This window comes from Eurytemora carolleeae, unplaced genomic scaffold (assembly GCF_000591075.1).
Source record: "Eurytemora carolleeae unplaced genomic scaffold, Eaff_2.0 scaffold1203, whole genome shotgun sequence".
In the NCBI taxonomy this organism is placed as follows: domain Eukaryota; kingdom Metazoa; phylum Arthropoda; class Copepoda; order Calanoida; family Temoridae; genus Eurytemora; species Eurytemora carolleeae.
In genome coordinates, this window is record NW_019397847.1 from 27,805 (window position 1) to 53,560 (window position 25,756).

The 25,756-nt window shown below is 33.3% G+C and overlaps 4 protein-coding genes across 4 annotated transcripts; all 4 read right to left on the reverse strand.

Moving 5' to 3' along the window:
* Positions 1–21: 21 nt before the first annotated feature.
* LOC111716098 (26S proteasome non-ATPase regulatory subunit 14) lies at positions 22–7,495 on the reverse strand. The gene is made up of 10 exons (XM_023491513.1): positions 7,338–7,495; positions 6,401–6,497; positions 5,742–5,799; positions 5,006–5,245; positions 4,262–4,372; positions 3,323–3,399; positions 2,814–2,880; positions 2,383–2,472; positions 1,351–1,424; positions 22–243 (listed from the first exon to the last, which is right to left on the reverse strand). Exons 1-9 carry the CDS (start codon positions 7,483–7,485, stop codon positions 1,353–1,355), a joined length of 960 nt encoding a protein of 319 aa, XP_023347281.1. The 5' UTR covers positions 7,486–7,495; the 3' UTR covers positions 22–243; positions 1,351–1,352.
* Positions 7,490–10,111, reverse strand: LOC111716099 (proteasome subunit beta type-3). The gene is made up of 5 exons (XM_023491514.1): positions 9,974–10,111; positions 9,504–9,592; positions 9,055–9,186; positions 8,435–8,509; positions 7,490–7,692 (listed from the first exon to the last, which is right to left on the reverse strand). The coding sequence occupies exons 1-5, from the start codon at positions 10,095–10,097 to the stop codon at positions 7,657–7,659; spliced, it is 456 nt and encodes a 151-aa protein (XP_023347282.1). The 5' UTR covers positions 10,098–10,111; the 3' UTR covers positions 7,490–7,656.
* A 10-nt stretch (positions 10,112–10,121) lies between these two features.
* On the reverse strand, positions 10,122–14,286 carry LOC111716097 (proteasome subunit alpha type-1). The gene is made up of 7 exons (XM_023491512.1): positions 14,181–14,286; positions 12,766–12,959; positions 11,966–12,028; positions 11,405–11,547; positions 11,049–11,191; positions 10,480–10,607; positions 10,122–10,315 (listed from the first exon to the last, which is right to left on the reverse strand). Exons 1-7 carry the CDS (start codon positions 14,241–14,243, stop codon positions 10,225–10,227), a joined length of 825 nt encoding a protein of 274 aa, XP_023347280.1. The 5' UTR covers positions 14,244–14,286; the 3' UTR covers positions 10,122–10,224.
* A 2,911-nt stretch (positions 14,287–17,197) lies between these two features.
* LOC111716100 (glutamate receptor ionotropic, kainate 2) lies at positions 17,198–24,780 on the reverse strand. Its single transcript, XM_023491515.1, has 16 exons — positions 24,770–24,780; positions 24,351–24,397; positions 23,534–23,587; positions 23,427–23,478; positions 22,749–22,852; positions 22,358–22,472; positions 22,258–22,303; positions 21,745–21,768; positions 21,522–21,558; positions 21,096–21,130; positions 20,678–20,724; positions 19,738–19,804; positions 18,961–18,990; positions 18,426–18,513; positions 17,910–17,988; positions 17,198–17,289 (listed from the first exon to the last, which is right to left on the reverse strand). The coding sequence occupies exons 1-16, from the start codon at positions 24,778–24,780 to the stop codon at positions 17,247–17,249; spliced, it is 879 nt and encodes a 292-aa protein (XP_023347283.1). The 3' UTR covers positions 17,198–17,246.
* Positions 24,781–25,756: the final 976 nt, after the last annotated feature.

Genomic DNA, 25,756 nt, shown 5'->3' on the forward strand with positions numbered 1-25,756 from the left:
ACAGTGACTTTAAATAAAAAGTTATCATTATGACAATTATTAATGTATTTTAATTTATACATATAAATGTTGGAAATATAACACTGTCAAAAATACAACGGAAAATATTTTTGTGTGGGAGGGGAGGGGGGATTATATCATTTGCATGTGAATGATGGAGGGGAAGAGTAATTAAATGGCGATGAGGAAAGATAATTTATCTTTAGCGTAAAATGTATTTAGTTTCACCGATCACAAACCAACCTGAAATATAAATCAATTAAAATCTAACAACAAAAACATTTTGGGGCAAAATCAGATCAGACTATTAAAGACCCCCTACTACCCCTTGCATTCTAAAAGTGTGTTAAAGTGTCCCACGAACCATACCATATCAGAGACGGTTTGAAGATAGTCTTTGATCTTTGAAATGATTTGCGGCATTAATTACTCTTTCTATTTTTTAAGCTGGGATTTTAGATTCAGACAATATCACTTCTTACTAGCATTTCCAAAATGTGGTCTGCCGTTTTTTGTTCTTTCAATATCACCGAAGATATAAAGATTGAAGAATTTCGTTTGAAAAAAAAAGAACAGAAATGTTTATTGCTCCAGCAATTTTCTCAGCATAAAAGGCAGACCACATTTTGGACATGGCAGGGCAAAGGGTATTTATAAAACAAGACATTCGTATATATATATATATATATATATATATATATATGTTGCGTATAGACGGCTGAACGGCTGAACCGATTGGACTGAGATTTTTTGTGTTTTGTGTTATAGTCTAAAATATTTTGAAATGTTTTTTTTCCACGGGCAACGCCGGGCCCTTAAGCTAGTGATTTTTAATTCAAGAATGCCGCAAGGTATTTCAAAGATCAAGACGATCTTAAAGCGTCTCTTAAGCGTCATGTTTAGTGGTGCAACCTGCAGATCAAGATTGAGACAAACCTTGTAATCTAATTGATTGACAAAAATGTACATAGTTTAAAATTTAAAACTTATTTACGATTTCTATGTATGAATTTAATGAATTAAAACCGCGTTTCAAATCCCCCCAAAACCGGTTTCAATTGAGCGCCGGCTTAGATCTTGAAAAGTTTAATACAGTTTTAAGTGGAACCAACCATATTTGAGCCGCGGATAAAATTTAGAACGCGGCTCAAATTCTTTAAATTTAAGATAAAGCAAATGACACATCATGTTAATGTTAATTTGATATCGGAAGATATTAGAGAAGCAAACTTAAATAATTTACAAAAACACGTCTTTGAAAAATCAAATCAAGATCAGAATAAGAGTTTTGATCCGAAGACTTATTTTCGAAATAGTTTAAAATAGTTATTACATATTGTAATATGTTACCTTTATTTGAACACAATTGTATCCAGCATAGCTCCCAGGCACTGGACAACATTGTTGGTCATCAAAACATCAACCTTAACATTAACAATATTCTAATCAATTTCACATTCAAATTCATCCAATTTTCAGAATTATTTTAGTTACAGTAGTTCAAGGTTGTATAATAGTTATAGTATTTATTTTCAAACACAAAATACAAAATAATAATGTATGATGGTTCAGCTTAAAATAAAACACAAAAGAAACTTTATTATGAGCCAATTCAAAATATAATGTTTGATAATTTTGTTGAAACAAAGTATACATATTGAAATCTCAACTGAATATACATTCATTGTGCATTTAAAGTAGATAATTAGTCAGCGCTTAAAAAATCAAAACATTTTCAGGAATGCATTCATTGAACTTATAAATACATATTGATTCAGCAAAAGTAGAAATGTATTCTCGTTGACTTTAGTAGACTTGACATCTACCATTAGCAAAGGGTGTGAACCCACTCTCGTTTACAACCTTGCAGTAGTAGTAACAGAATTTACAAAATATATTCTTCAGAGATTTTTCTTCCAAAAAGATTTTTTTTAATTATTAAAAAAAATTTCGTCAAATTTCAGAAAAAGTTTAAAAGTTTAAAATCCTACAAAAACATTCTAAATACTTGGCTTCCTGGAGCCGAATACACGGATCCACATATCCGGAATCCGAATACAGGAGTATCTGAAAGCCCCCCAGTTTGTAGAACCCAGACAGCCGTCAGGTGGACACCCGGCCCGGGGGCAGGCAGAACCGAATACAAGGAGCAAAAATCAATAAAAAAACTTTATTTTTAAATTTTGCTTCCGAAAACAAATCTGAACTGTTGAAAAAAGAGATTAATGAAAATGCCCTTATCTCTGAATGGTTTATCAAGTGTAGCATAAAACAAGAGAAAAAAGAAGAAAAGTAATTTGATAATTTGTTCAAGACCTGGATCCATGTTTAGCTGGGCGGATCCGCATAAAAATGAAATCCTAATCCCTGATTAAAAGTTACCTTCTCCTCCAAATGACGTTTTGGGTCCAGTTTCCCGACATTCTTGATCGCCAGCTGCTCAGGGGTCATCTTCTCCTCTTCTTCTAGAGCCTATACATTTATACTTATATATATACTAATACATATCCGATCCGACCCAATACCTTTCCATCCAATCCCTTTCAATCCACTCCAATCCCTTTTAAATCCCATCCAATCCCTTTCACTCCCATCCAATCCCTTTCACTCCCATCCAATCCCTTTCAATCCCATCCAATCCATTTCAATTCCATCCAATCCCTTTCAATCCCATTCAATCCCTTTCAATGTATCCCATCCCTTTCAATCCCATTCAATCCCTTTCAATCCCATTCCATTCCTGTCAACCCCACCCCATACCTACCTTATATTCTATTTGTCCAGTATGGGAGACCTAGACTCAAGAAGATTACCTTATCGTAGTTCTTAGCGAGCTGTAACATTTCTTCAACAGTCTTCTCATTCAAACCACAATGATCCCTGAACAAAACAGGATTAGAATAGGTATAGAGGCTAGCCCACTGAGAGGGGGGTTGGATGGGGGTTACTTGAAATTACACTTATACAGTCCTTTTAATCACTGGATTCCAACAAAGAAAAAAGTTCGGGTTTGTCGTTAAATATAATCAATAAGAGATTAACTAGTATTCAAGGTTAAGTCTAATATTCACAAACTAGGCTTTTCCAGGGACCCTTCTTCGATTTTTACTTTTAAATGTTACTCTTTCATCGATTTTTTTTCGTGGATTTTTAAAAATCAAATCGTTCTTTTAGAAGCAAATATTTTTAATTCTGGCAATCCATAAATACACCTTTCCTTTAATGGAAACATTAGATCGAACCAAAAGTCGCAACTCTTAATTCATAATTATGATTCGAACACAACCCCATTTTATCCATCGTGAACACTATAATGCCCTACTTGTAATCTCTCAGCGTGAGACCATCCGACCAGGACTTCTTGTTCAGGTTCATCAGCATTCTCTGCTCCAACTCATTCTAGAATTGAAACAAGCGTTAGAATTTTACACTTAGTGATGCGAATTTAGCTGGTTCGTTTCTTGCCTCAGTGATAACCAAAAAACTCTGAAATAGGAAGACGACTTTATAGCAATACTTAGGTGTATTTGATGTTGCTACAAAGCATATAGTTTTACTGAACACTAATTAAAGCACTATTTAAGTGAAATGGGTCTTTTTACACAACAAAGTTGCGGTGTCCAATGATCATTGGACTACTAAACGTAAAAAAATAGTCGAAAAGTCGTATTTCCATTCCAGAGTTTTCTAGTTATCACTTTATATTTTTTTTTCGGGTCTATATTTGGCGTAGAGAAAGAAGAGCAAATGTTTTCTTAATTTTTTTAAACATTTGAAATTTTTGAAAGATTTGACCATAATTCATTTTAAGAAAAAAAATGATTTGGTGTTACTGATGTTTAGAGATGGGCATAGTTTTTGTCAACGAACGAATTTTTTTTTGTGAAGGATGGATTGAGAAAAAACCGATTGATTGGAATCGTTCAGAGAAATAAAAAACGATCGTTTTTAGTCGTTCAAACGAACTTGCTAAACGAACGATTTTCTGGAACAAACTTATTAAAAACAAAAGTTTATTAACTGAACCAACGATTTATTGGAACAAACTTTTGAAAAAACGATCGATTTTTAAATGAACGAACGATTTTATTGAATGAGAAAACAAACGAAACAGATGAAAAATTAACGATATTTTTGCGAACGAACGGATTTTTTTAACGGTTAAAAAAAACCCCGAAAGAAATAGTTCACGAAAGACAAACGAACAAAATGAAAAAAAGCCGAACGCGCCCATCCGTACTGGTGATGAAAAAGTCCTTACCTTTCTATAGTTGATTGCTATACTGTAGTAGTGTCTGTTAAGACCATGAATCAAAGCTTGAATACTGGGTTTTACAAGATGTCCAAGAACACTGGTAGTTTGTCTGGGCTCCTAAACAAAATAAATATAGAATCTGGGGTCTTAACTGTACAATGTAGATTGCAGATTCTCTAGAAAAATCACCCCCCCCCNAGATAATAAAAATAAAAAAAATATCAAATTCAGCAATAATGATATATATGATTTGTTAAATATCAATCAAACCAAATTTACAGAAATTCAAAAAATAAATCAAAATGTTTCATTAATTGCACGCGTTCAACAATCCAATGTATATTTAATTCAATAAGCATGAGAATGTAGGGCTGATTATAAATACAAATGTTAACGGAATTTTTATATATGAAGTAGTAATATAGCTGTTTATTTGGATGTAAGGAACTCTTGTTTAAAAATTATAAATTGAGTTGTGTTGACTTTTATTGGGAAAGCGTGTTTGTTTGTATCATACAAACGTCTAAAAGGCTGAACTGTCCGGTCCTACATTATTTATGAAACTTCACATGACTCCTAGGAAGGTTTATGGATGCTCAAAATTACAAAAAGTAAAACCATCCAAAAAATTGAAAATCCGCAAAAACTTAAATTTTTATTTTATGGAAGAGAAAATGTTTAAAGATTGAGCAACTTGATAGTTGAAATAGAAGCAAGCCTATAATGTATTTTATATATAATTGTCCTAACCTGTCCCAGCACCATCATATTAGGGTTGATGAGACGGAAAGCATCGATAACAACCTTTCCCTTGACAGACTGGATTGGATCAACCACAACAGCAACAGCTCTGTCTGAAAGGGCCTCGAAGCTCTGCTGTGTATTGATGTCTACCCCTGAGAGCCAGCAACCGAAGCCAGGATGGGAATGGTACCAACCAACAACCATCTCAGGTCGACCAGTCTGCTTCAGCATATCCAACATCTTCGCCTAAACAAGGGGGATAATTAAATATTTTCGAAAAGTTATTTCCCCCCTAAGAAATAATTTTTTCCCATAGAAGTTATATATGCTTACGCGGCGCAGGAACATATTGCCTAGTCACAGTTTGCCTAGGTAACAGTTTGCCTAGGTAACATTTTGCCTAATAACATTTTGCCATGGGTAACATTTTGCCTAGAGTAAAAATAGAGCGAATTTTTTGCCTAGTCAATATTTTTTTCACAAAGATATTTTCGACAATCCGAGAATTTTTTTCAAAAATCTGCAAATTTTTAAAAATAGCTCAATTTTCTATAAACCAATCAGATCGAATGACACATTGAAAATGGCTCCCATGATAACTGCAGGGCTTACCATTCGAGGTAAGCCTAACTACAGAGAAAAGAATAACTTCTCTTATGTTTTCGATGGGGAAAGGGCAGAGACCAAGAAATGGCGCTGTTCTTGCACTGCAACCCTAACAACGAGGATATCTTCTGGAAACCTGGTGGGGGATGTACTCCCAACTCATGTCCATACCAACAAGCTGCTGAAGACTAAAGCTAAGACCACAGAAAAGGCCGTGATTGAGAAATAAGATAAATAATGATAAATAAAGACATAACCTGAGTCTAAAACTAAAGAATGCGCGAATTTTAAGTTCGAGGTTAAAAATTCTGTAAAATAATGAATAGCTACTTAAATATTAAACTTTCTCAATTTCAAATTTGAATTTCCCGGGAAAATCTGAACCAATCAGAGAAAAGGATTTACGGAGAATATTACATAACCATCGCTAATCAGCTGTTATTACGTAACCGAAAAGATAAGATAAGATAAGATAAGATAAGATAAGATAAGATAAGATAAGATAAGATAAGGGAGGATCTGAAGACCCCCATCTTGGAAGAAATTGATCCCGGGCCCCCAACAAAAAAAATATTTGCGATGACCTGGAAGAATGAAAAAATTGGACAGCCTAGAATGTGTTTCAATCGTTTATAACGCTCTAAACCCACAAATTTCACTGAACTTCATTTTTGATGATTTTGATTGTCAATGAAATAAAAGCTATGCGACGAACCAAGAGTATTGATAATAACGAAAAAAAAACATATCAGGAAAAGTGTGTTTCAGAAATCCAATATTAATAAATAAATAAACCAACCTGATTGAGGCATAGCGAACACGTCAATAACTCTGACTGTGTATTCATCAACAAACTCTCCTAACATAAGTCCCATAACCTCCATAGGTACTCCTAGAATAGTTAGAACATCTATATGTATAAACTGTACTGAACCGATCGGGGTAAAAATTTGTGTGGGACCTCACATGATCCAAGGTAAGGTTTATGGATAGTTAGAATTAAAACCAGAGAAAAAACCTTAATATTTGTTTAACTTCAATAATTTCTGGTAAAAAAAAGATTTCATAAGGGGGGGGGGGAGGGGGAATGAGAATTTTGCTTAGATACTAATTAATTAATTAAAGGGAATCGCTGGGGATGTTCTGGCCCCCAGTCGACTTCACCCATCAGTACCCTTCCTTTCCATGCGCGCATTAACTACATGCCTAGGAGAGTCTGTTATTTTCGCCCAGGTTTTGCTCTATTAATTATTCCTGGAGGCAGATTCCTAACGAACCCAGGTCCATCTTTTGAATTAAAATTATGAAACAATTGAAATTATGAAACGCCTCAAGTTGTGTGATTAGTAATGATTTTTGATGTTCTGAGGATAAAAATAAGAAATTGGACATCTAAAGTCAAGTTTATTCATCCCTTCCAATACTTTTTACCCAAACATTTCCCTTAAAAATCATTTATTTATTAAACAAATAGAAACCTAAAAAAATGTTTGTGCTACAAGCAAACATACATTACTTCAAAAGAGGGGGTGGTTAGTCGAGAAAAAAAACACTCCTGAATCATTTATATTGTTCTTAACTTAAATTTAATTGTCTCGAGCCATTTAGGATTAAGCATTTTCGAAATCGTCTCAATATCAAGTTAAAATGATAAACTTTCCAAACTTTTCTTTTAACTTTGAAATCAAATCACAAATAAATGTTGCTTTGAGCGTAATTAATGATTAATTACCTGCACGTCCATGTTTGAGCATCTTGAGTAGAGCTAGAGATGAGATATAAACCTGCTCAGCTGTATCTACTACTGGAGAATCCGAGGGTGGGGCGGACCCACCCATTCCTCCCATACCTGCTCCGCCCAGGCGCAATAACCGATCCATGTTATCTGGAAATATCACGATATTTTCACGAGGAATAGCGGGGAGGAGTTTAGAGAGGACTTGTCAAAATATAACAGGACTTGGGAGGTTGGGGAAAATGTAAGTTATAGAAATATTAAAAGTTAAATGTTTGGTTCGATTGGTTCCAAGATTGAAGAGTTGGTTGATCGTTTAATCCATTCTTGTCTTGAGGGTACGGGTGGTCACCTGATCAATATATATACTTGTTTAGTGGATTCAAATAAAATAAAGGGGAATGTTCGCGAATTATGATAGGGGTAAAGAATCTACGATGTGTCTGTCAAGATAATGGCGGACATTGGGGTAAACTATCCTGTGACATAACATGGTTCAGTCAATTAAGAAACTTTTAGAAAAATGAAGTACTAATCAATAATGGAATTAAGAAACTTTTAGAAAAATGAAGTACTAATCAATAATGGAATTAAGAAACTTTTAGAAAAATGAAGAACTAATCAATAATGGAATTTCCAGTTACTAAACCAACTTATATTTTCCTAGATTAAGTTGCTTTAATACTAAAATGTAACAAAATATGGCAAAAAATTTCTTTTTCATAAAAATACAGGAGAAACAGAAGTGAGCTTAAACCATAAATTTAGCGTTGCGAATTACAGGATCAAGCATTAATCTTCATTTTATATAGATCTGCGGATTAATCTAATCCTTCTGCGTTTGTAGTACCCTTCAGGGATAAATAATCAGAAGTGATGGAAGCTTTTATCCTCGAATTTAAACGTGGCTACATTGGATATCAAGATGAAACGTTTCAGATTAATGTCCCGACCTCTGTTCGTATAGGCTGTAGAAGATTCAGATAGTATCAAATGGTTTTACTGAAGATCGACATTAAAATACTAATTCCTTTAACAAACCACAATTTCAAATTTTGAATCCTTTTTTTCAGGGAAAATGCAAATATATATTCCTTGTCTTTCTCGATGATATGAACGACAGCTCCCCAACCTGATATTCCGTCACGGTCAAATGCATTCATCAACGCCTAAACAGGGATGGAAATTGTTTTTTATATTCATTATTAATAAATTTTCTAAAACTTTTCAGAGTCAATCATTTTTGATGATTTGGGAAAAAAAATAGGAAAAAAGACAATACATTTTTTTTATTCTTCAAGATACTTTTCACCCAAAAATTCATTTAATTTCCCCCCAAAAAAATTATCCCCCCCCCCCCCTCCATTCACCAAAAAAGAAAAAAAAAATTTCGAGAAAATACAATCCCCAGTAGTTTCATCAAACGAAATAATCATTGGTTTTGGCCTTTTTTGCACATTGCAATAAAGCAAACATTAGCACTTAGCACATACAATTTTGAAGTAAAATTAATATTTTCACTGACTCTTGTGGAGCCTCTCAAAAAGTTCTTGTAGTTCAATGCTATCTAAATTTCTTTGTTTTTATTCAATAAACTGCAAAGTACGATAATGCTCATTATTTGGTGTAAAAAAGGATACAGACAAATTCGGGCACATTAAACTCGTTATCCAAGGGAACACTTTTCTATATTTGAACTACGAATCGATCAAACCTGGGAAGTGCACTCAAAAAGATCGTCAGGTGACATGTTTGGCTCCCACAGGGTCTCACACATACCCATCAACTGCTCCTCAGGGGTACCACCAGTTACAAAATCAACTGGTTCAGTCATACACCCTACACATCAATCCATCAATCCATCCAATCAGTCAACCAATTGTTAATTACTTATTAAGAAATACACCAGTACATTCAATTATACAATTTTGTTAATATCTTATACCTATGAGATCNTATTTTTTTCGCTTATTTTTATCCTAAAACTTGATGAGCCATTCAAAAATGAGGAAATTTTTATAATATCTCTTTTTTCAAAATTTCCGATTTGGGTTTTAGGAGTTTTTTTTCAGTTTATAGTTGATATTTTACCCCTTGGATCCGGATCCGTGGATCCGCATATTTTTGCAGATCCGGATCCGGATAGCCAAAATCTCTTTCTTACCTTCTAAATTCAATTTTTTGTTTAACAGTTTGAAGATCTGTAGCTAGGCCGGGGAGTCCAATCCAGAGGTGGGGGTTCATCTCAAACACTAATTAAAATAATTTCAAAATCAAGAAAATAAACACAATTAAAGTCTATTCAACCAAGGGTGTTTGTCTTTAAGAATTATCAACCGGGAGGGGGGGGGGATGATTGTTGACGATGTGGAGGGGAAAACAAGAAAAATTGGACATTGAAAGGCCAATTTTTAAATCCTTTTAATACCATTACCTATTAATTTACTTTTATCTACCTAATAATCTTTTATTTTCACAAATTCAGCGAATAAACTCTAAAAAACTTCTTGGAAAAATTTTATTTTTGAATACCTTTTAAAATTAGTCCATTCTATCAAACCAAGTTATAAATAAGTTAATTTGAACAAAAAGAGTAGACAATTTTAAAGCCAGATTTGACCGCTATCACTAACCTTTCGGGAAGTCACAAGCGATTGTTGATAGTTGAGATCCGAACCTCAGATCGCTGGCGATCGCAACACACTTCTCTCCGGTCATCGCAACCACCGCCCCACCGTTATAGCTCATTATCGACATATTGACGCGTCTAATCAAGACTCGTTCTGAAATTTCCAATCACAGGATTATTTTTACATTTAAAAAGGATAGTTTAAAAATCTTGATCATTCCGGCGAGCTTTTCTGTTTGAATTTGCTGCTCTGCTCTAGTCTGTATCCATACCCTCCTGAGGAGCAGCTTCTCCCTCCTCTCCTTCAGGAGCAGCAGGTTCATCAGCTTCATCAGCGGCTGCAGCTCTGGAATTAATGCCAATGTTAAAAATCCATGAAAATTCTATAATATTAACAGATTACAGGGGGGAGGGATTCAAAATGGGGGTAAACGGAGACAATAGTTTGACAACATTTTTATAATCCCCCCCATTTTTAAACGGGCCAGTTGAAATTCTGATTATTATTACCTATGTCCTCGTCTCTCCTCTCCTTCTATCCCGGCGAGGAATGGATCGACAAGCGCGTCATCGTAAATAGTAAACACCTGATCCTTTCCAACAACTGCAACACTCACGTTCTTGTTCGTCAGATCAACCTGATCAAAACAGTTTAGACATGGAAAAACTTTAATCAAAACCAAATATTTTCTATATAATAAAGCTCTTCGCACACATATATGTATATATATATATATATATATATATATGTTAGCTATGGCTGACCAAACGTCAGGACTGAATTGACTGAATAATTTTGTTATCTTTTTAATCTTTTTAAGTTCAGATTTTGTTCATAACATTTTTCTCTTCTTTTTCAATCTGTTTTTTAAAACAAATATTCTCAAAAAATACTTTCTTATACGTTTCCGTTAATCAATTATGCACTTATGAACAAAAGTTTGTATTCTACGGTAAGGCAGAAAGAAAGTTTTAAAGAAGTTTTTACTCCTCCACAAAATGATCTATTTACTTTTTCCAAAATAATAGAGCGATTTTTCAAGAAAATATATTCACCCTTGTTGATTGTATCGGTTTACCTCGTTGGGTAATGTATCTCTGAGGGCCCTGAGACCGTGTTTAACCAGCTCCTCTAGTTCACAGTCTCCGAGATCATCTAGAAACCTCTCCAGGTAGGTTCTAGCAGCCTGGGACCTGGCTCCTATAGCCATAGCTCGACAATCTAGATATATATTATACAGATATTAACATAAAATGGTACAGAAAGTTAGAGATACCCTTTCATACCGAGTGACTGCAAGCGTAATTACAAGTGACCCTGTGTGAAAAGAACGCAGTGGACAATTTGTTGACGTAGGTAAAGTCTGAACTGAACTTAGAAATTCCCCCCTAGAAATCCCTAACAAAATACACAAAATCTTGAAACTAAAATTACCATAATAGTTAGCAGAAGGACATGTCTGGAAGATGTGAGGTCCTTTATCATCATATCCAGCAACCAACAGTCCTACACCATAGGGGCGCTTCCCGTACCTCTGGGTGCACAGCTGCATCTTGTTCCCCAGATCTCCTATCAACCTGAAAGGGGTTGTTCTGGTTATATTAAGAGACTGTAGGCGAAATTTAAAGTGATCCTCCGTGTATCAAGTGGCTTATCCTCATTAATCTACAGAAATGATTTTAATTGTGAATACTTTGTTCGGAAGCTGTTTCATACTTTAAAAATATTAATATTCACATTCTAGAAGTGGCAGAATATAAAACTGCTTTTGATAGTAAATATCTTAAGAGACTTATACAACGTTTCAGATGTGTTGCCTTTTTTTAAAAATAATTTATGAAATAACAGAAATAAGAAAACGGTGTTTGTATATTTTCATTTTTTCGCCTTTTTTTATTCTAGTTTAAATTATATTCATTTTTTTTTCATTTGCTATAAAGAAAAAACGTAGTTTTCTCAGGAAATTTGGCCTGCAGAAAATCATCTTTCTTGTACCTGGAGACTGGAAGTGCAGAGTCGTGAGAATACCGGTTATTCAAACACTCCGCCCGCATCCATCTAATTACATAATATAATCAATCAACTATCTAATCAATGTAGAACACGAATATGTTGATCAATCTTCAATCAAATAATCAAGAAATAATATAATTAACCAATTATGTAATAGATTAAGAAAACAGTCAAACAATCTTCTTTCCAATCAAACAATGATATAATCAATCAATTATCTAATTAAACGTTGAAACAAAAATATCATAAATCAAGCATCTAATCAATTCAAAACACTTATTAGTCTTCTAAAAGACAATAATATAATCAATTAATCATCTGATCAATAAAGCACACCACTAGTTAGTCAATCAATCTTCTTTCCAATCAAACATAACATAATCACTCAATCGTATAATCGATTCAGAACACAGTCAATCAATCTTCGTTCAAATTAAACAAAAATATAATCAATCTTTCATCTGTTTAATTGAGAACATAAATTAATAAATCTTCAATTAAACAATGATATAATCAATCAATTAATCCTCTATCAAACAATGAAATAATCAATCAATCAATCATCTAATCAATCGGTAACCAATATCTAAATCATTTTCTCACGCATAATCAAATAACATGAAATAGCAACTAGAACAAACCTTATTTATTTCAAAAATAATTTTAATTAATGTTAAAATCAATATTACTACCATGAATTTAAAATTGATAAACAGAAGTATTTGATTCTTGGAATAAAGAGAAGGACAATATTGTGACTGTACTGTCATCATGTTCCTTACTTAGACATTGATCTTGCATCAGCTGTGAGACCAGCAATAGCAATACCAACATGGTCGTCCAGAGGAAGGATTTTCTTCTGATGCGCAGAGAGCTCTGAGCTGGCGCGCTTAAGCGCAACTAGGACAGCGTGAGTCTTACTCTTAAGCCCGACTGTAGCTGACCCTTGTTTCACAGCCTCCATAGCGTACTCAACCTAGAACAGTCAACACTAATGTACACTAAATATAAAATTTATTTTGTTTTGAATTGGCTCCATCCCCGGGGAAGAACTGGATCCGGAACAAACTTATCTTGTAAATATTGACAGGGGTGAATAAAGTTCCTCCCCAATCTCCTTTCCTGAGTGCAACAAAAACATTAACAAAGATCAAGGGCCCAAGACTTGGGGAAATGGGGTTGGGGAGAATTGACTTTGGAGGTTTGCATTATTTGGCACATTAACAAAAGGCGGAAAATTTGTAATTTCCTAGTATACAATTTTGGACCCCCCCCCCTCATTTCAATTTTGTACATGAATCTTAAATTTAAATGTAATAGGATCTTTAATGTAAGAAATGTGGCCGCAACGCTCGGCCCCCTAGCCTGTCCTAGCCGCAGCGCTCGGTCTAGAAAGTGTCTTAACCTAACCTAACCCTAAATAAAAGAAAGCGTCATAACTTGACCTAACCCGTGGCCGCAGCGCTCGGCCCCCTAATCTATCCTAGCGCTTCCCAGAAAGTGTCTTAACCTAACCTAACCCTAAATAATAAAAAAATTAATAATAATAAATATGCTGAAAAATAAGTGGTCATGTACAAAATTAATAGGAGGGGTTCAAAAATCGTATACTAGGACGGACCCGGAAAATTTGAGCCCTCTCCCTTTTTGATAGCTACATGAAAATTAGTGAGTTTGTTCAATAAATTCTCAATACTAAAATTAAAGGTTCTGTTTCTCCAACTTATTTGTTTCAATTATGACCGATTGTATAATCTCAACACGTAATGATCATAAACAAAATACACCAATAGACGAGGGTTGGGTCTGTCCTGACCCCCTCCTATCAATTTTGTGTATGATCAATATTTGTTACTAATTTTTATGTGTATTGTATTGTTTCAGGGATAGGATGGGTTAAGACATTTTCAAGGACGAGCGCCGGGGCTAGAGGCCGGGGGGTTTGTCTAATAAAGCGTTCTAAAGGAAATTAATTAACTCTGAGAGTTTTAAACGTCAAAAGAGTTTTCTCTTAAGTACTATCTTAAAAAATATATAGAGAACCATTATTTTAAGAGGGGGGGGGGGGTAGATAAAGTAAGGGTCTGTCCTAGTGAACGATTTTAATAATAATAATAGTAAAATTAGAGATAGGATAGGGTACGAGAAGCTTTTGCTGAGAAAAGATTATGATCATATTTGAATATTTACAGATTACCTGATATAATCTACCCTGTGGACTCCAGATGGTAACATCACCGTCATATTGATTACGGAACATCGTAAAACTGCTGAAAAATTAACAAACAATGAAATTTATTTATCAGGCCGCGATGTGTAATAGTTGAGTCGCATATTTCGTACGTAAACAAAACGTAAAACGATTTTAGGCACTTCGAGCACTTAAATGTCTTAAACGTAAGAATCTATGTTTTAATTTTAGTTTTAAACACGAAATTGATAACAGTAACAAATGAGAATGACTTTTTCTTAAAATCAAATTTCGAGTCATTCCAGTCACCGGTGAAATTATTTGGTTTGGAAAATGATGAAAATTAAAATGTCGTCTTCGTTAAAGATTAAATTGAAATAATGGTGGTGTATTTTTAGACCTACGCAAATCCGCTATACTCCACTTCTGACCTTCACCAAATCCGCTATACTACACATCCTACCTACTAACAAGTAGTTTTACAGCTGCTTTATAGACTTGTGGCCGCAGCGCCCGGCCCCCTAGCCTGTCAGCCGCGGCGCTCGGCCCCTTGCCTGTCCTAGCCGCAGGGCTCGGCCCGGAAATTGTCTTAACCTGACCTAACTCTCAAATAATACAAAAATAAACAGCTGGCGTAGGTTCGATATTGCAGTAGGTCGGATGTTCAGTAGGAGGGATGTTGCGTATTGCAGATGTAACATTACCGAGCACTCTAATTCCTCTAATTCCTCTAATGATCTTAAACTAATGTTCAGGAATGTACAGGATAGGGTGTCCCACGAAACATGACCGTTGGTGAATAGTTTAAAATGTCTTTTTCCATAATTTGTTGAGTTGTTTGGTAACAAAGATCAATAAAAATATTATATGGGAGTCATGTTTTATTAAAATTGATTTCAAAGTAAAAGATAATGTATAAGCAAAAGGATGTTTTAACTAAAAATAACGATTTAATAAATGTCATATTTCGTGGGACACACTTTAACTTAAGGAGGGGGCTTAACATATTTCGCCCTTTCTAGACTCTATCATGATTGATTGTGGACCATCTTTTATCAAGTTTTTGCCAATTTAGAAAAAATACAGTGCAAGGCGATTACCATATATCAATACAATGAAAACGACTTCTTTATTCAAGTTTTGATTGTTTTGAAGCAATCATGGAGAAGATTTTATGATTGACATTTTCTCTTGACTTCTGTTTATGTGTATTCGTGCTGTTTATCAGCTTGTTAAAAATAAAAATAAAAATAAAAAGTCGTCTTCATTGTATTGATATAATCTCCTACCAACGTACCAACATTTTTCTACGACGCTGCGCGCATAATTTCTAACTATTTTCTCTTTTTTAACTTAAAGAAAGCAAGGGTGTATACTCTTCAAAATTAAATCTAGGGGGGAGGGGGCCCCCCTCTAGGAGCTCTTAGGGGGGGGGGGCAAAATTTGAACTGTAAATTCAAAACATTTGGCTTCTTTAATACTTTAAAGGTACATATACAGTCCATGATTACGTATACCTTATAAGTGCTACTTTCTCTCCTTCAAACAAAACTAGCAGAAATGTCGTCTTGACAACTTTTTATACCTTATAGATAGATATACAATAGATATATATTCTTGTATATCTATGACATATGTATCATACCCGAATCTCAGAAATGTAAAAATTATGAATATGAAATAAATGGGAAACAGGAACAGTTTTAAATACAGGGTGTCCCACGAAACATGACATTTAATAAATAGCTATTTTTAGTTAAACAAATCTTTTGCTTAATTATATTTTACTTTGAAATCAATTTTGATATGATATGACTTCCATATAATATTTTTATTGATCTTTGGTAACACACAACTGATCACTATTATGGAAAAAGACATCCTAAACTATTCACCAACTGTCATGTTTAGTGAGACACCCTCTATTATTCAATTAAAAAATTGATATTTGCAGTATTCCATGATCAGTAGGTTTAGAAAACAACATTTTATAAATTCTTTCAGTGTTTCCAAAGTTCTGGGTTGAACTTTATCAAAACATTTTTCCTTTTCGTTAACAGAATTTTGCTTTAATTTTCTAGAAATGTCGTTCATTTACGAAACCTTTCTCAATATTTAGATTTTTGAAGGTATCCATGCATGCAACTGAAATGTTATAAATACGGTGTAAAAGTAAAGTAAAAAATTATTTATTTATGAAATATAATAAAAACATACAAAAGTAAGTGTTTCAGGAGAAAATATTTGAAAACCTCTAGGAGTAGAGGTTGTGGGAATATTTACCCCCAATTCTAAAAAAACACAAAACTAGAATTAAAAGGAAAAGGAAAGGATAAGGAAGGTTACATATTTATTGTTTACACTATATTTAATATAAACTAGTGGTGGATTGTTAGTATTTTTTGACGATGAACTAACAACTTTTAGACATAAAAATTAAAAATTTATTTGTAATGTTAAAAAAAGTAAAAAAAGCTGTATGGAGTATGAAAGAGATATAGGTTATATGAAAAACGGGCATTTTTAAGCATCTTTTTAATTCGAGCCGTTTTTTGACATCCTTTATGTTTGATTGTATCTTTTACTCTTTTTAATCTTTTTATTCTTTTCTTTGTAAAGTCGTCTTTGCTTTCTTCGATTCTTTTGCAGATACAGAATACTTAAGGCATGCGCTGCATAATTTAGAACACTTTGGAGAAAAAACTGGTGTTTTTACATTTTAACAGCATGAAAACTGAACTTTCTGTACGCAGTCAATCTAAAGATTTGAGGTCGTCATAGTTTTCCTTTGTTTCTTACTAGTCTGTTTAACTGTTAGTGCTGCACAAACGTTGAATATTTCATATCTATATCTTTGCAATACGTACCCGATTTAATTTAAACCTTTGATATTTCAATCAAAGAATTCTGTTGGATAAAATAGTCGATGTTTAAAATATAAAAAGTGGACACTGTACAACATCGGGTTGCAAAGATATAGTAATTAGAAAATTCGGTTCCTTTAGTGAGAACTAAACAAACAATAAAAGAGTTTAACAATTTATTTACTAACATCAAAAATTAGTTTCTAGTTTACGAAAAAAATCTTGTTTTTAATTTTTGGTCCTTCAGATCCCTGAGAAAAAAAGAAATCATTAACATGTTCTATCTTGGGACATTTAATTTTTAATTTTAATTTGAGTTTGACCAAATTTGAACTAATTAATTGGACTAAATTGATCTTAATAATCCATTGCAATGTTTTTTAAAGTTAAAGTTTATATGATAGTAAAATGTGTTAGGGCGTTTTTAATAGAAGTGCAACTGCATTATTTTATTAGGGAAACTTGTATATAGAGGGTTACCCACAAAGAATAATATTTTTATTCTGACGTCTAAGGTTTTGTCATAGAAATTGTTTTTTATTAGTTTAATTTGTGATTAGACAAAAATGCTTAAAGTTTAAAGCTAAAGCAAACAATCGACCTAAGAAAAAGGACGTAAGAAATTTCATACAGTCGTCCTCTGAAGCCTCATGTTTTGTAAATAACCCTGTATGGTCAGAAATATATTATGATATAAATTCTGTTTTTGAAATCTATAGAATTTTGATTATTTTAAAGAAAAGAAATTGGATTGCAAAGAAATATGGGATTAGAAAATTATATTTTGTGGCAAAGACTCAATTACTTTTAATATAAAAATCTATTTGCCCCCCCCCCCCCCCCCTTCAGATACAGCTCTGGTTTTTTTTACCTAGATTTAACGAGGAACTCTACAATAGCGACCAGTATAGCGAAGGAGAGACCACAGAGTAGAACAACAAAAACTCCACCTTCATCCCATCAGTTTTAGCAATTCAAAGAAAAATTTAAAAGTAAAAAAAAACGTTTTTTTCAGACAGTATTGCTGTTTATTAAAAAATAAATTTAAATCTAAACAATGCTTTACGTATCTGGTTATTCTGTGAGCAAAATAAAAACCAGATCTGACGCAGGGGTTCGCAGCGAACGAAAAGTTTCGCGAAAAAATCCAAAATGTTTGTTCGCATTTCGCTAACTTTTTCGCAAAAATGAAAAAAAGCGAAAAATATTTTCGCGATATTTTTGCTTTTTTTAAATTCTTTTTTTTCTTGCAGAAAATGCCAGGTTTTTTGAGTATATTATGTGCACATTTTGGCGGTAGAGCTTTAAGAAAATCTAATATGATATGGGACGGTCTGTAGAAGCAAGTTCAGCTTTTCTCATTCTTTGCTTGTAAAAAGATGGTTTCCTATATTAACGACATTAAGTGCTGATGCTTTGTTGAGACCTGGATCAACGTTTGGACAAACTAATCTTTGTCCTAATCCTTCATCCAACTTGAGGTTTAAAAACATGTTTTAAAATTCAATTATTTTTGTTTCAGGATTTTCTTAAAATTTTAGTATCGTTAAAAAAATTTAGAGAACTTGTTCAGTGGCCATCCATTTATAGAGTGGCATCTCCATATTCACGGTGGTACCTTTTAAACTTTGTATGTGTACATATTGCAATGAGGAAATTAGTTTCTTTGTCGTTTTTATCTTGAAAAGTTTTGAGTTCTAACCATTTTCTAAATTGTCTCAGTTGCTTAAATCAGCTAGTATAACTTTAACTAAAGAAAAAAATCCACTATTTGCAAGAAAAACTGCAATATCTCATTCATCCATGACCAAACCAGTACCGTCGTGAATCGTACATGGTAGTCTACAATACATATTGAGGATCACCTGATGTACGTCCACAATTCCTTTAAGATTCATAATTATAAAGAAAACATATTTTTCCTCAAGTTTCCACCATTTGTCGTACAGCATCTGAAAATTCATGTAATTTATGCAGGGATTAGGTCTGCAATATACTGGAATTTGTCGAGGGGGCCAAATACCCCCCCCCCCCCCAGGTGGAAAAATAGCGTTGTCTCATACAAGAAAAAGTTTAGCCCCAACAGGCCCAACAGTCCCACTTCTTTCTGAATAGGCTCCCTTGTCTGCAGAGTGCATGGACTGCATAGTAAAAGCTTTCATATTATATCGGCTGAGCTTCTACAGGGTCAACCACAAAGGATGAGACTTCAGAGACGACTGTACATAATGTAAACTGTCTATTTCCTTATTTTTTGGATTCTCTGCCACTTTAAACTGATTTCTTTCGTTTCCAAATCAATAAATAGGACATTAAAAGACTATATTCAAGACAAAAGACTTAATTTAACCTAGTAATTGTCATATTTTATGAGTTTTAGGTCGTCTTTACAGTCTCATCCTTTGTGGGTATCCCTGTATATAAAATTAGGCTAGTTTGTGTGTCTGTCTGTATCCAATAAACATAAAAACGGCTGAACAAATTGGGCCAAAGATTTTTTGTGGCAACGCACAAGACCCTAGTTAAGGTGTAATCGGTATTTCTAATTTTCTTCATCGTTCAATTTGTTTACAGAAAAATTGCAAAATTTAGAGTTTTATAATTTCCAAGAAAAATGGCCTCTTGAAAACAACAACTAAGCGCTGTTATTTTTGCTATTTCTTTGTTAATAATGCTAAGAGGGTGTTTCTGAATAATACCTGCATAACACTTTTCTCGTGTAAAAGTAGAATTGCTTGAGAAATTTTATCACGCCAACGTGAACCCGTCTAAGATATAATAAATGCAGAATAATGTAATTTTTCAATTCTCAAAAAACTAACTACCCACCCCCTTTTACAGAAATTGTTAAAAAAAACGTGAATATTGTAGAGGATGAAATCCATGTACTTCTCAAGAATTGGACGAGGAGGACAATCTCAACCTTTAATATTTTAATCACAAATTCACTATTCCTTCATCCTACAATCAGCTACTCCTGGAGCTAATAAACTAAACCTTAGCAACTCCTCTGGAGCTAATAAGCTAACCCCCAGCTACCTCTGGAGCTAATGAGCTAAACCTCAGCTATTCAATCCTTCAGTAGCTAATAAGCTAAACTCCAGCTTCTTCAGAAGCTAATCAGCTGCACAGCCAGCTACACTTGGAGCTACTTAGCTACAGAGCAACTCCGGGAGCTAATCAGCTTAACAGCTACTTTTGGATCTATCAAGCAACTCAGCTACTCGTAGATATTCTGGACGCCATCCAGTTCTCTACAGGTTGAATATATGCCCACCTAGCCTTCACTACTACTGATCTCTTTAAGTGGCCAGCCTTACTCAAGTTTAATCATGACGTGGGGAGGGGGCATATCAGAAATTCACAAACATCTATTCGGGAATAATGATCAATCATGGATCAATCATCATCAAAACTCCTTCTATTCCTTTTCCGTAAACACTTACAAGGAGATAAGTATCAGTCTCGACTCCCTCTATGCTCGAGATAGAGGGACTTCTGTAGAGGATAAAATCCCCGAAAACGGATAATAAAACCTGCTCATCTTCCTCTCCTATTATACACTCGTTATTTATCATTTACTTACTTCTAGAAGCAATAAACGTACTTCTAAAATATCTTTATTTATCTTTTCTTGCCTTTGGTGTTGCTATTCCGTAACCCTTGGAGTCAATAAGTCCACCAATCTGAAAAAGTAAACTATTTAAATTATATTTAAATTTAAAGTTATAATTATTTACAACTACTTTTCAGGGAACTTAATTTCTTTACTCAAGGGTTCCCAAAACATTAAGAGCGTAGCGAGGGAAGTTTTGTATGCAAAATTGGTCGAGGGAACATGTGGTTACGTAAAACTTTTAATTTCACGAAAAAGTAATTGTATACAGTTTTTTCATCTTTAGAGATGCAAGCAAATGTGCGAATTTTTTCATGAAAAGTTTGCAGAGCGGGTGATTAATTTAGTTAATTGTCCCAAGGGACGTAAAGTAACTTAACGTCCCTCTATTAAGGGAATGTCGGTCGGTAATGTTGGTTCAAAGGCGGTAAAATGACTTACCTGGGTTAAATTGCAGTCCCGCTGCACAAAATAATCTTTGAAAAAGATTAATTATTTTTAGAAAAAAAAAGACAATTTGTAGTTTTAAAAATATTGTTTTAAAATAATATAATACAAATAAACATTATATACAGGGTTACCCACAAAAGATGAGACAATAAAGACGACCAAAAACTCTAAAAATATGACAATTTGAATCTTGATTTTTGGTTTCTGCATTAAATTGAGAAAAATAAGCCAGTTTTGGCCTATTGAGGAACCCTGAATGCAAGAATACAGACTTCGTATAATTTCGTATAATTGTCTCTGAAGTCTCATCCTTTGTGTGTAACCCTGTATACTGTATAGTGTATATTCCCCTAAAATCCAAAAGTGATTCCACAAATAAAAATCAAATAAATTAAAAAGAAAACAATGAAACTTTTCCTAGCATTGCAGATTCACAAAGGAACGCATAGTTGCCCTAAAATAGATTTAAGATTCATTTTTCGATTCACGATATATTTTATTTATCTAACATCTTTAATGTTAATTTTTTTTGTTTGTTTAGATTTAGTATATATTGATATTTTTATTTATTTTCTTAAGTGTTAAAATATAATGTTTCAAACTTTTTGCATGATTTTTGAAAGAATAAAATCTTTAGAACCTTTTTAACACGTTCCACTCCTTCCTAGTAACAAAGCAAAATCAATTTAAGATTTTCATGAAATATCATTGGGACAATTTAAATTCTGAAAATATTAGTTAAAATTGTCGTATAAAATAATCTATGTAATAAAGTTCTTCGCTCATATGTATATGTATTTATATATAGATGCTTGATAAAGCTGGTCACATGGCTGGACCAAAATGGCGAACATTTTTGACGGGAAAATTTTATAAAATTCCTCAGGCAACGCAGGGAAAAATAAATTTAGAAAAGGTCAAGAAATTTCAGCTCTTTAAACCTTATGGTTTTTAAGCAATATAAAAAAACATGGGGGGGGGGGCAACTAGACCTTCTCAACCCCTCCCCACAGGAGGAATAGGGTTAATACCAAGCGCTGGTTTATACGGTAGAAATAAATACGAATAATAATATAAACCTCGGCAATATATAGTGACAAATATTTCAAGAATTCCGAAAAAGTTAAAAAACATTGAAATTGACAATGATTTCCTTATAGGTTGCTGTAAACACTGAAGGTTCTTTGCTCTCCATATACCTTAAACATATTTTTAAACTATTTGAACATTTATTTTATCATAATTTGTATTACCTCCACATTTTCTGATATGTTTCAATATTTGAATCTCTGAAGAAAGTCATTGTAGATCCACCCTTTAAAGTTCCAAAATAGATTGTCGACTGATCCGCTAAATCTTCGGCATTTTCTGAAATAACATTTTTTTAAAGTCAACCTTAAATTGTTTAACTGACGTTGATTGAATCATAATCTTTAAATTATTTTGGCATAAAACTGAACGTAATAGGTATTACTCCCACATTACAATGCTTTTTTTTTCTTCCGGAATCCAGGAATTTCGGAATAGAAACCAGAAGTTTTCCGGTCAGGAAATGAAAACTGGATTTTTTCCCGGAATTTCAAGTTGAGAACAAATTTCCACTTCCAAAATGGANTATCTATATATAGTGTGGTATTGAATTACCTATAGGAGTTGCCATCCTCTCTACTGTAAGGAAAGCTGCCAGGTTAGCAGTGTATGAACTGATAATTATTAAAGAGAAGAACCACCAGATTCCTCCGATTATCCTGATAAATAATTATTTGTATTAAAGGGACTGTAGATATAATTTCAAGTGCCAAGTTGCGTGTCCAATTGATAAGAGAACAGTATACCCTTTAAACCAAGGATTACGGACTTATTGCGCTACAGAAACGCTTGTAACTGTTGATAACATTGTTTTCAAGCTGTGCCATATTTAATAAATATTATCATTTACTTTACAAAAGCCTGAACAAATAATAACCTGGTTGGACAGAAAATATTCAGGATTTTCGAGAAATATTTGTTAAGTCATCCGCGTGCGTTAATGTTACACTCACATTTTTAGGCCATTTTGAATACCTTCTTAAAGAATAAACAGCTAGCTCACTACGCCGATTTGAAAAATATAACTTTTAAGCACTCTTCAGTTTTTTTTATTTTAACTAAATAGAATTTATTTAACCATTTGTATTTTATTTCAACCTACTTAATTCACTTAATAGAGAATGATCGAAGGCTCTAGTTTTCACTATTCGATCATAAATTTTTAGCAGAGATAAAATTTAAAAATTAAATTTTTTTTTTGGCCCACCATCCTGTTTAAAAACTGTTTTCTACCTAGTGGAGGCGGCTCGAGGATTCAAATCTGAACCTTGCTGCATTAGAGTACCTTAAACAAACATTTTTGACAAATCTTTTTTTTGAAAATAAAATTTTGGAATTACCTACTGCAAACCAGAAACTGTTGGGGAGAGTGAAATCATTCTGAACAACAAAACCTGAATTAAATCATTTTTTTCAGAAAATAAATTTGTTAACAAATAGAGTTCTATTCAAAATTAATGTTTTTAATTTTCTATTTTTGTCAAGGAAAATTGAAGTTTTATATCCAACAACCGAGTCAGAAACAATAATTCTTTGCCACAAACTCCAATTTTCTGATCCTTTTATCTGTGCAACCTGTGGCCGAATTTAAAGAATTTGAGCCGCGGTTTAAATCCGCCAAAACCCGGTTTAAATTAAGCGCCGGCTTAAATCTTGAAACATTTGATACAATTTTTAATGGAACCAACCATATTTAAACCGCGGCTTAAATTCAAACCGCCGCTCAAATTCTTTAAATTCGGCCACTGATGGTGTAACTGTAAACCGTTGATATTTAAAACTTTAATCATCTATTAACATTCGTGGTTTTTTATTTTTGTCCGTTATCTAGTCCGTTCCTACAAAATTCTTCTCTCAGGATTAAAATTTTACAGGTGTAAGAAGTGTAAATGTTTGAAAATATTTTTTTTCAAATTTCGAAAACTTCTCAAAATTTTGTTGAACATTTTTTAAGTTCAAAAAACTTAAAATTTGTACAAAGAATTTAAAAGGATTCACAACAACAACTACCTGTATCTTTACAATAACTACCTGTATCTAGACAAGAACTACCTGTATCTAGACAAGAACTACCTGTATCTAGACAAGAACTACCTGTATCTAGACAAGAACTACCTGTATCTAGACAAGAACTACCTGTATCTAGACAAGAACTACCTGTATCTAGACAAGGATGGGGGTTTGCCCACTCATGTGGAGAGAACCTAAAACACCCAGTAAATTAGTAAATTAGTAAATTAGTAAATTAGTAAATGATAATCCATTGTTTAGTTGAAAACCATGATAATTCTTTCCTTTTTGAGTTTTGGAAAAAAATTATTTTAATTCTTTAACTTCGAAACATTTTTAGAAGATGATCTGGTTAGCTCATATTCTCCGGATATTTTCTATGCTTGACAAGTAAAGTAAATGTTTGTGCAATTGTAAATGCAAAGTGGCCTTCAAATAATTACAATGCTTCATTATTAGAATCTTATTTTGTATTATTCAACACATGTAATAAATATCAGGTAACACGATATTCTGTAAACCTGAACTACGATGTACATTATATATGTTTGTAAGCTTCTACGTACCCATTATTCATTTTAACTGCGCTTCAAATGAATACGTAGCATGATTAGCTGGATCATGTGATATATATAATGACGTACATCTTAGTTGCATATTTTAACTGTGCTGTAAATTCGTGACATGATTGTCTTAGCTTAGTGTGATATCTATAGCGACGTAGAAATTATAATTACGTCTATTAACTTTAACTTATAACATATACATCTCAAATACATAATTTGATGTAGAGACTCTGATTTGATTGCTTCCGAGAGAGTAAGCGGGTTCTCGTTGAAACATACTAGCTAAGATCGCGCCAATTGGTTTGGCATTGATTATACAGTATGAGCTAGTGTCCGGTTGAAATCGATAGCTTATGAGATTGTGCCCAGTGGGTTGGCATTTATCGATTAATAGCTAGTGTCCGTGTTGACATCGATAGTTGCTTCAACAATTTAAATCTTAATCAACAAAAAAATTAAATGATATAATTCATTATTTAAATAGATGGAATATGATCTATAATTTTGAGAATCAACGAACTCAATTTTTTGAACGATTAAAAAATACAAAATGGGTCGTTCACAAACAATAAACTAAGAAAATGAAAGAAAGCCGAACGCACCCATCTCTATCGATGATCTAAAGAATTCATAAAATTTCGCTTTATTGTCAACCAGTTGGTTTCAAGTTTTATTTTCAATAAACGTCCAGGACTTGCAGAAGCGAAATAAAATAATTATTTTCAAAAAGTTTGGATTTATTTGAATTTTATAAAATCCCCCAGTGAAAAAACATAAAATTTTACGTTGTTAATTTGTTTACCTAAAGAGTTGTGCAGGCCTAACTTCTGGTTTCTTGAATAGAATAGATATTCCCAGATTCATGAATGGTTTCGTAAAATCTATCACATGCTCTCTTAATAAAATTTGTAAATGGTCGGAGTTTATTTGTTTAAAGGTTTATGTATCTCTGCCATATGAAGGCCAATTTTTATTCTTTAAAGAAAA

Coding starts and splice junctions, on each gene's coding strand:
- LOC111716098 (XM_023491513.1), bottom strand. CDS start 7,485: ATGGATCGGTTATTGCGCCTGGGCGGAGCAGGTATGGGAGGAATGGGT. Junction 4,373..5,005: donor ATATGATGGTGCTGGGACAG/GTTAGGACAATT, acceptor TATTTTGTTTAG/GAGCCCAGACAAACTACCAG. Junction 2,473..2,813: donor TCGCTAAGAACTACGATAAG/GTAATCTTCTTG, acceptor ATAAATGTATAG/GCTCTAGAAGAAGAGGAGAA.
- LOC111716099 (XM_023491514.1), bottom strand. CDS start 10,097: ATGTCGATAATGAGCTATAACGGTGGGGCGGTGGTTGCGATGACCGGA. Junction 9,593..9,973: donor CGCTTGTGACTTCCCGAAAG/GTTAGTGATAGC, acceptor TATTTTAATTAG/TGTTTGAGATGAACCCCCAC. Junction 9,187..9,503: donor AAAAAATTGAATTTAGAAGG/TAAGAAAGAGAT, acceptor TTGATGGATTGA/TGTGTAGGGTGTATGACTGA.
- LOC111716097 (XM_023491512.1), bottom strand. CDS start 14,243: ATGTTCCGTAATCAATATGACGGTGATGTTACCATCTGGAGTCCACAG. Junction 12,960..14,180: donor CACAGGGTAGATTATATCAG/GTAATCTGTAAA, acceptor TGACTGTTCTAG/GTTGAGTACGCTATGGAGGC. Junction 10,608..11,048: donor GAGATACATTACCCAACGAG/GTAAACCGATAC, acceptor TGTTTTGATCAG/GTTGATCTGACGAACAAGAA.
- LOC111716100 (XM_023491515.1), bottom strand. Junction 18,991..19,737: donor ACGAGAAAAGTGTTATGCAG/GTATTATTCAGA, acceptor ATGAATTTTCAG/ATGCTGTACGACAAATGGTG. Junction 18,514..18,960: donor ACAAATGGTGGAAACTTGAG/GAAAAATATGTT, acceptor TTAAACCTCAAG/TTGGATGAAGGATTAGGACA.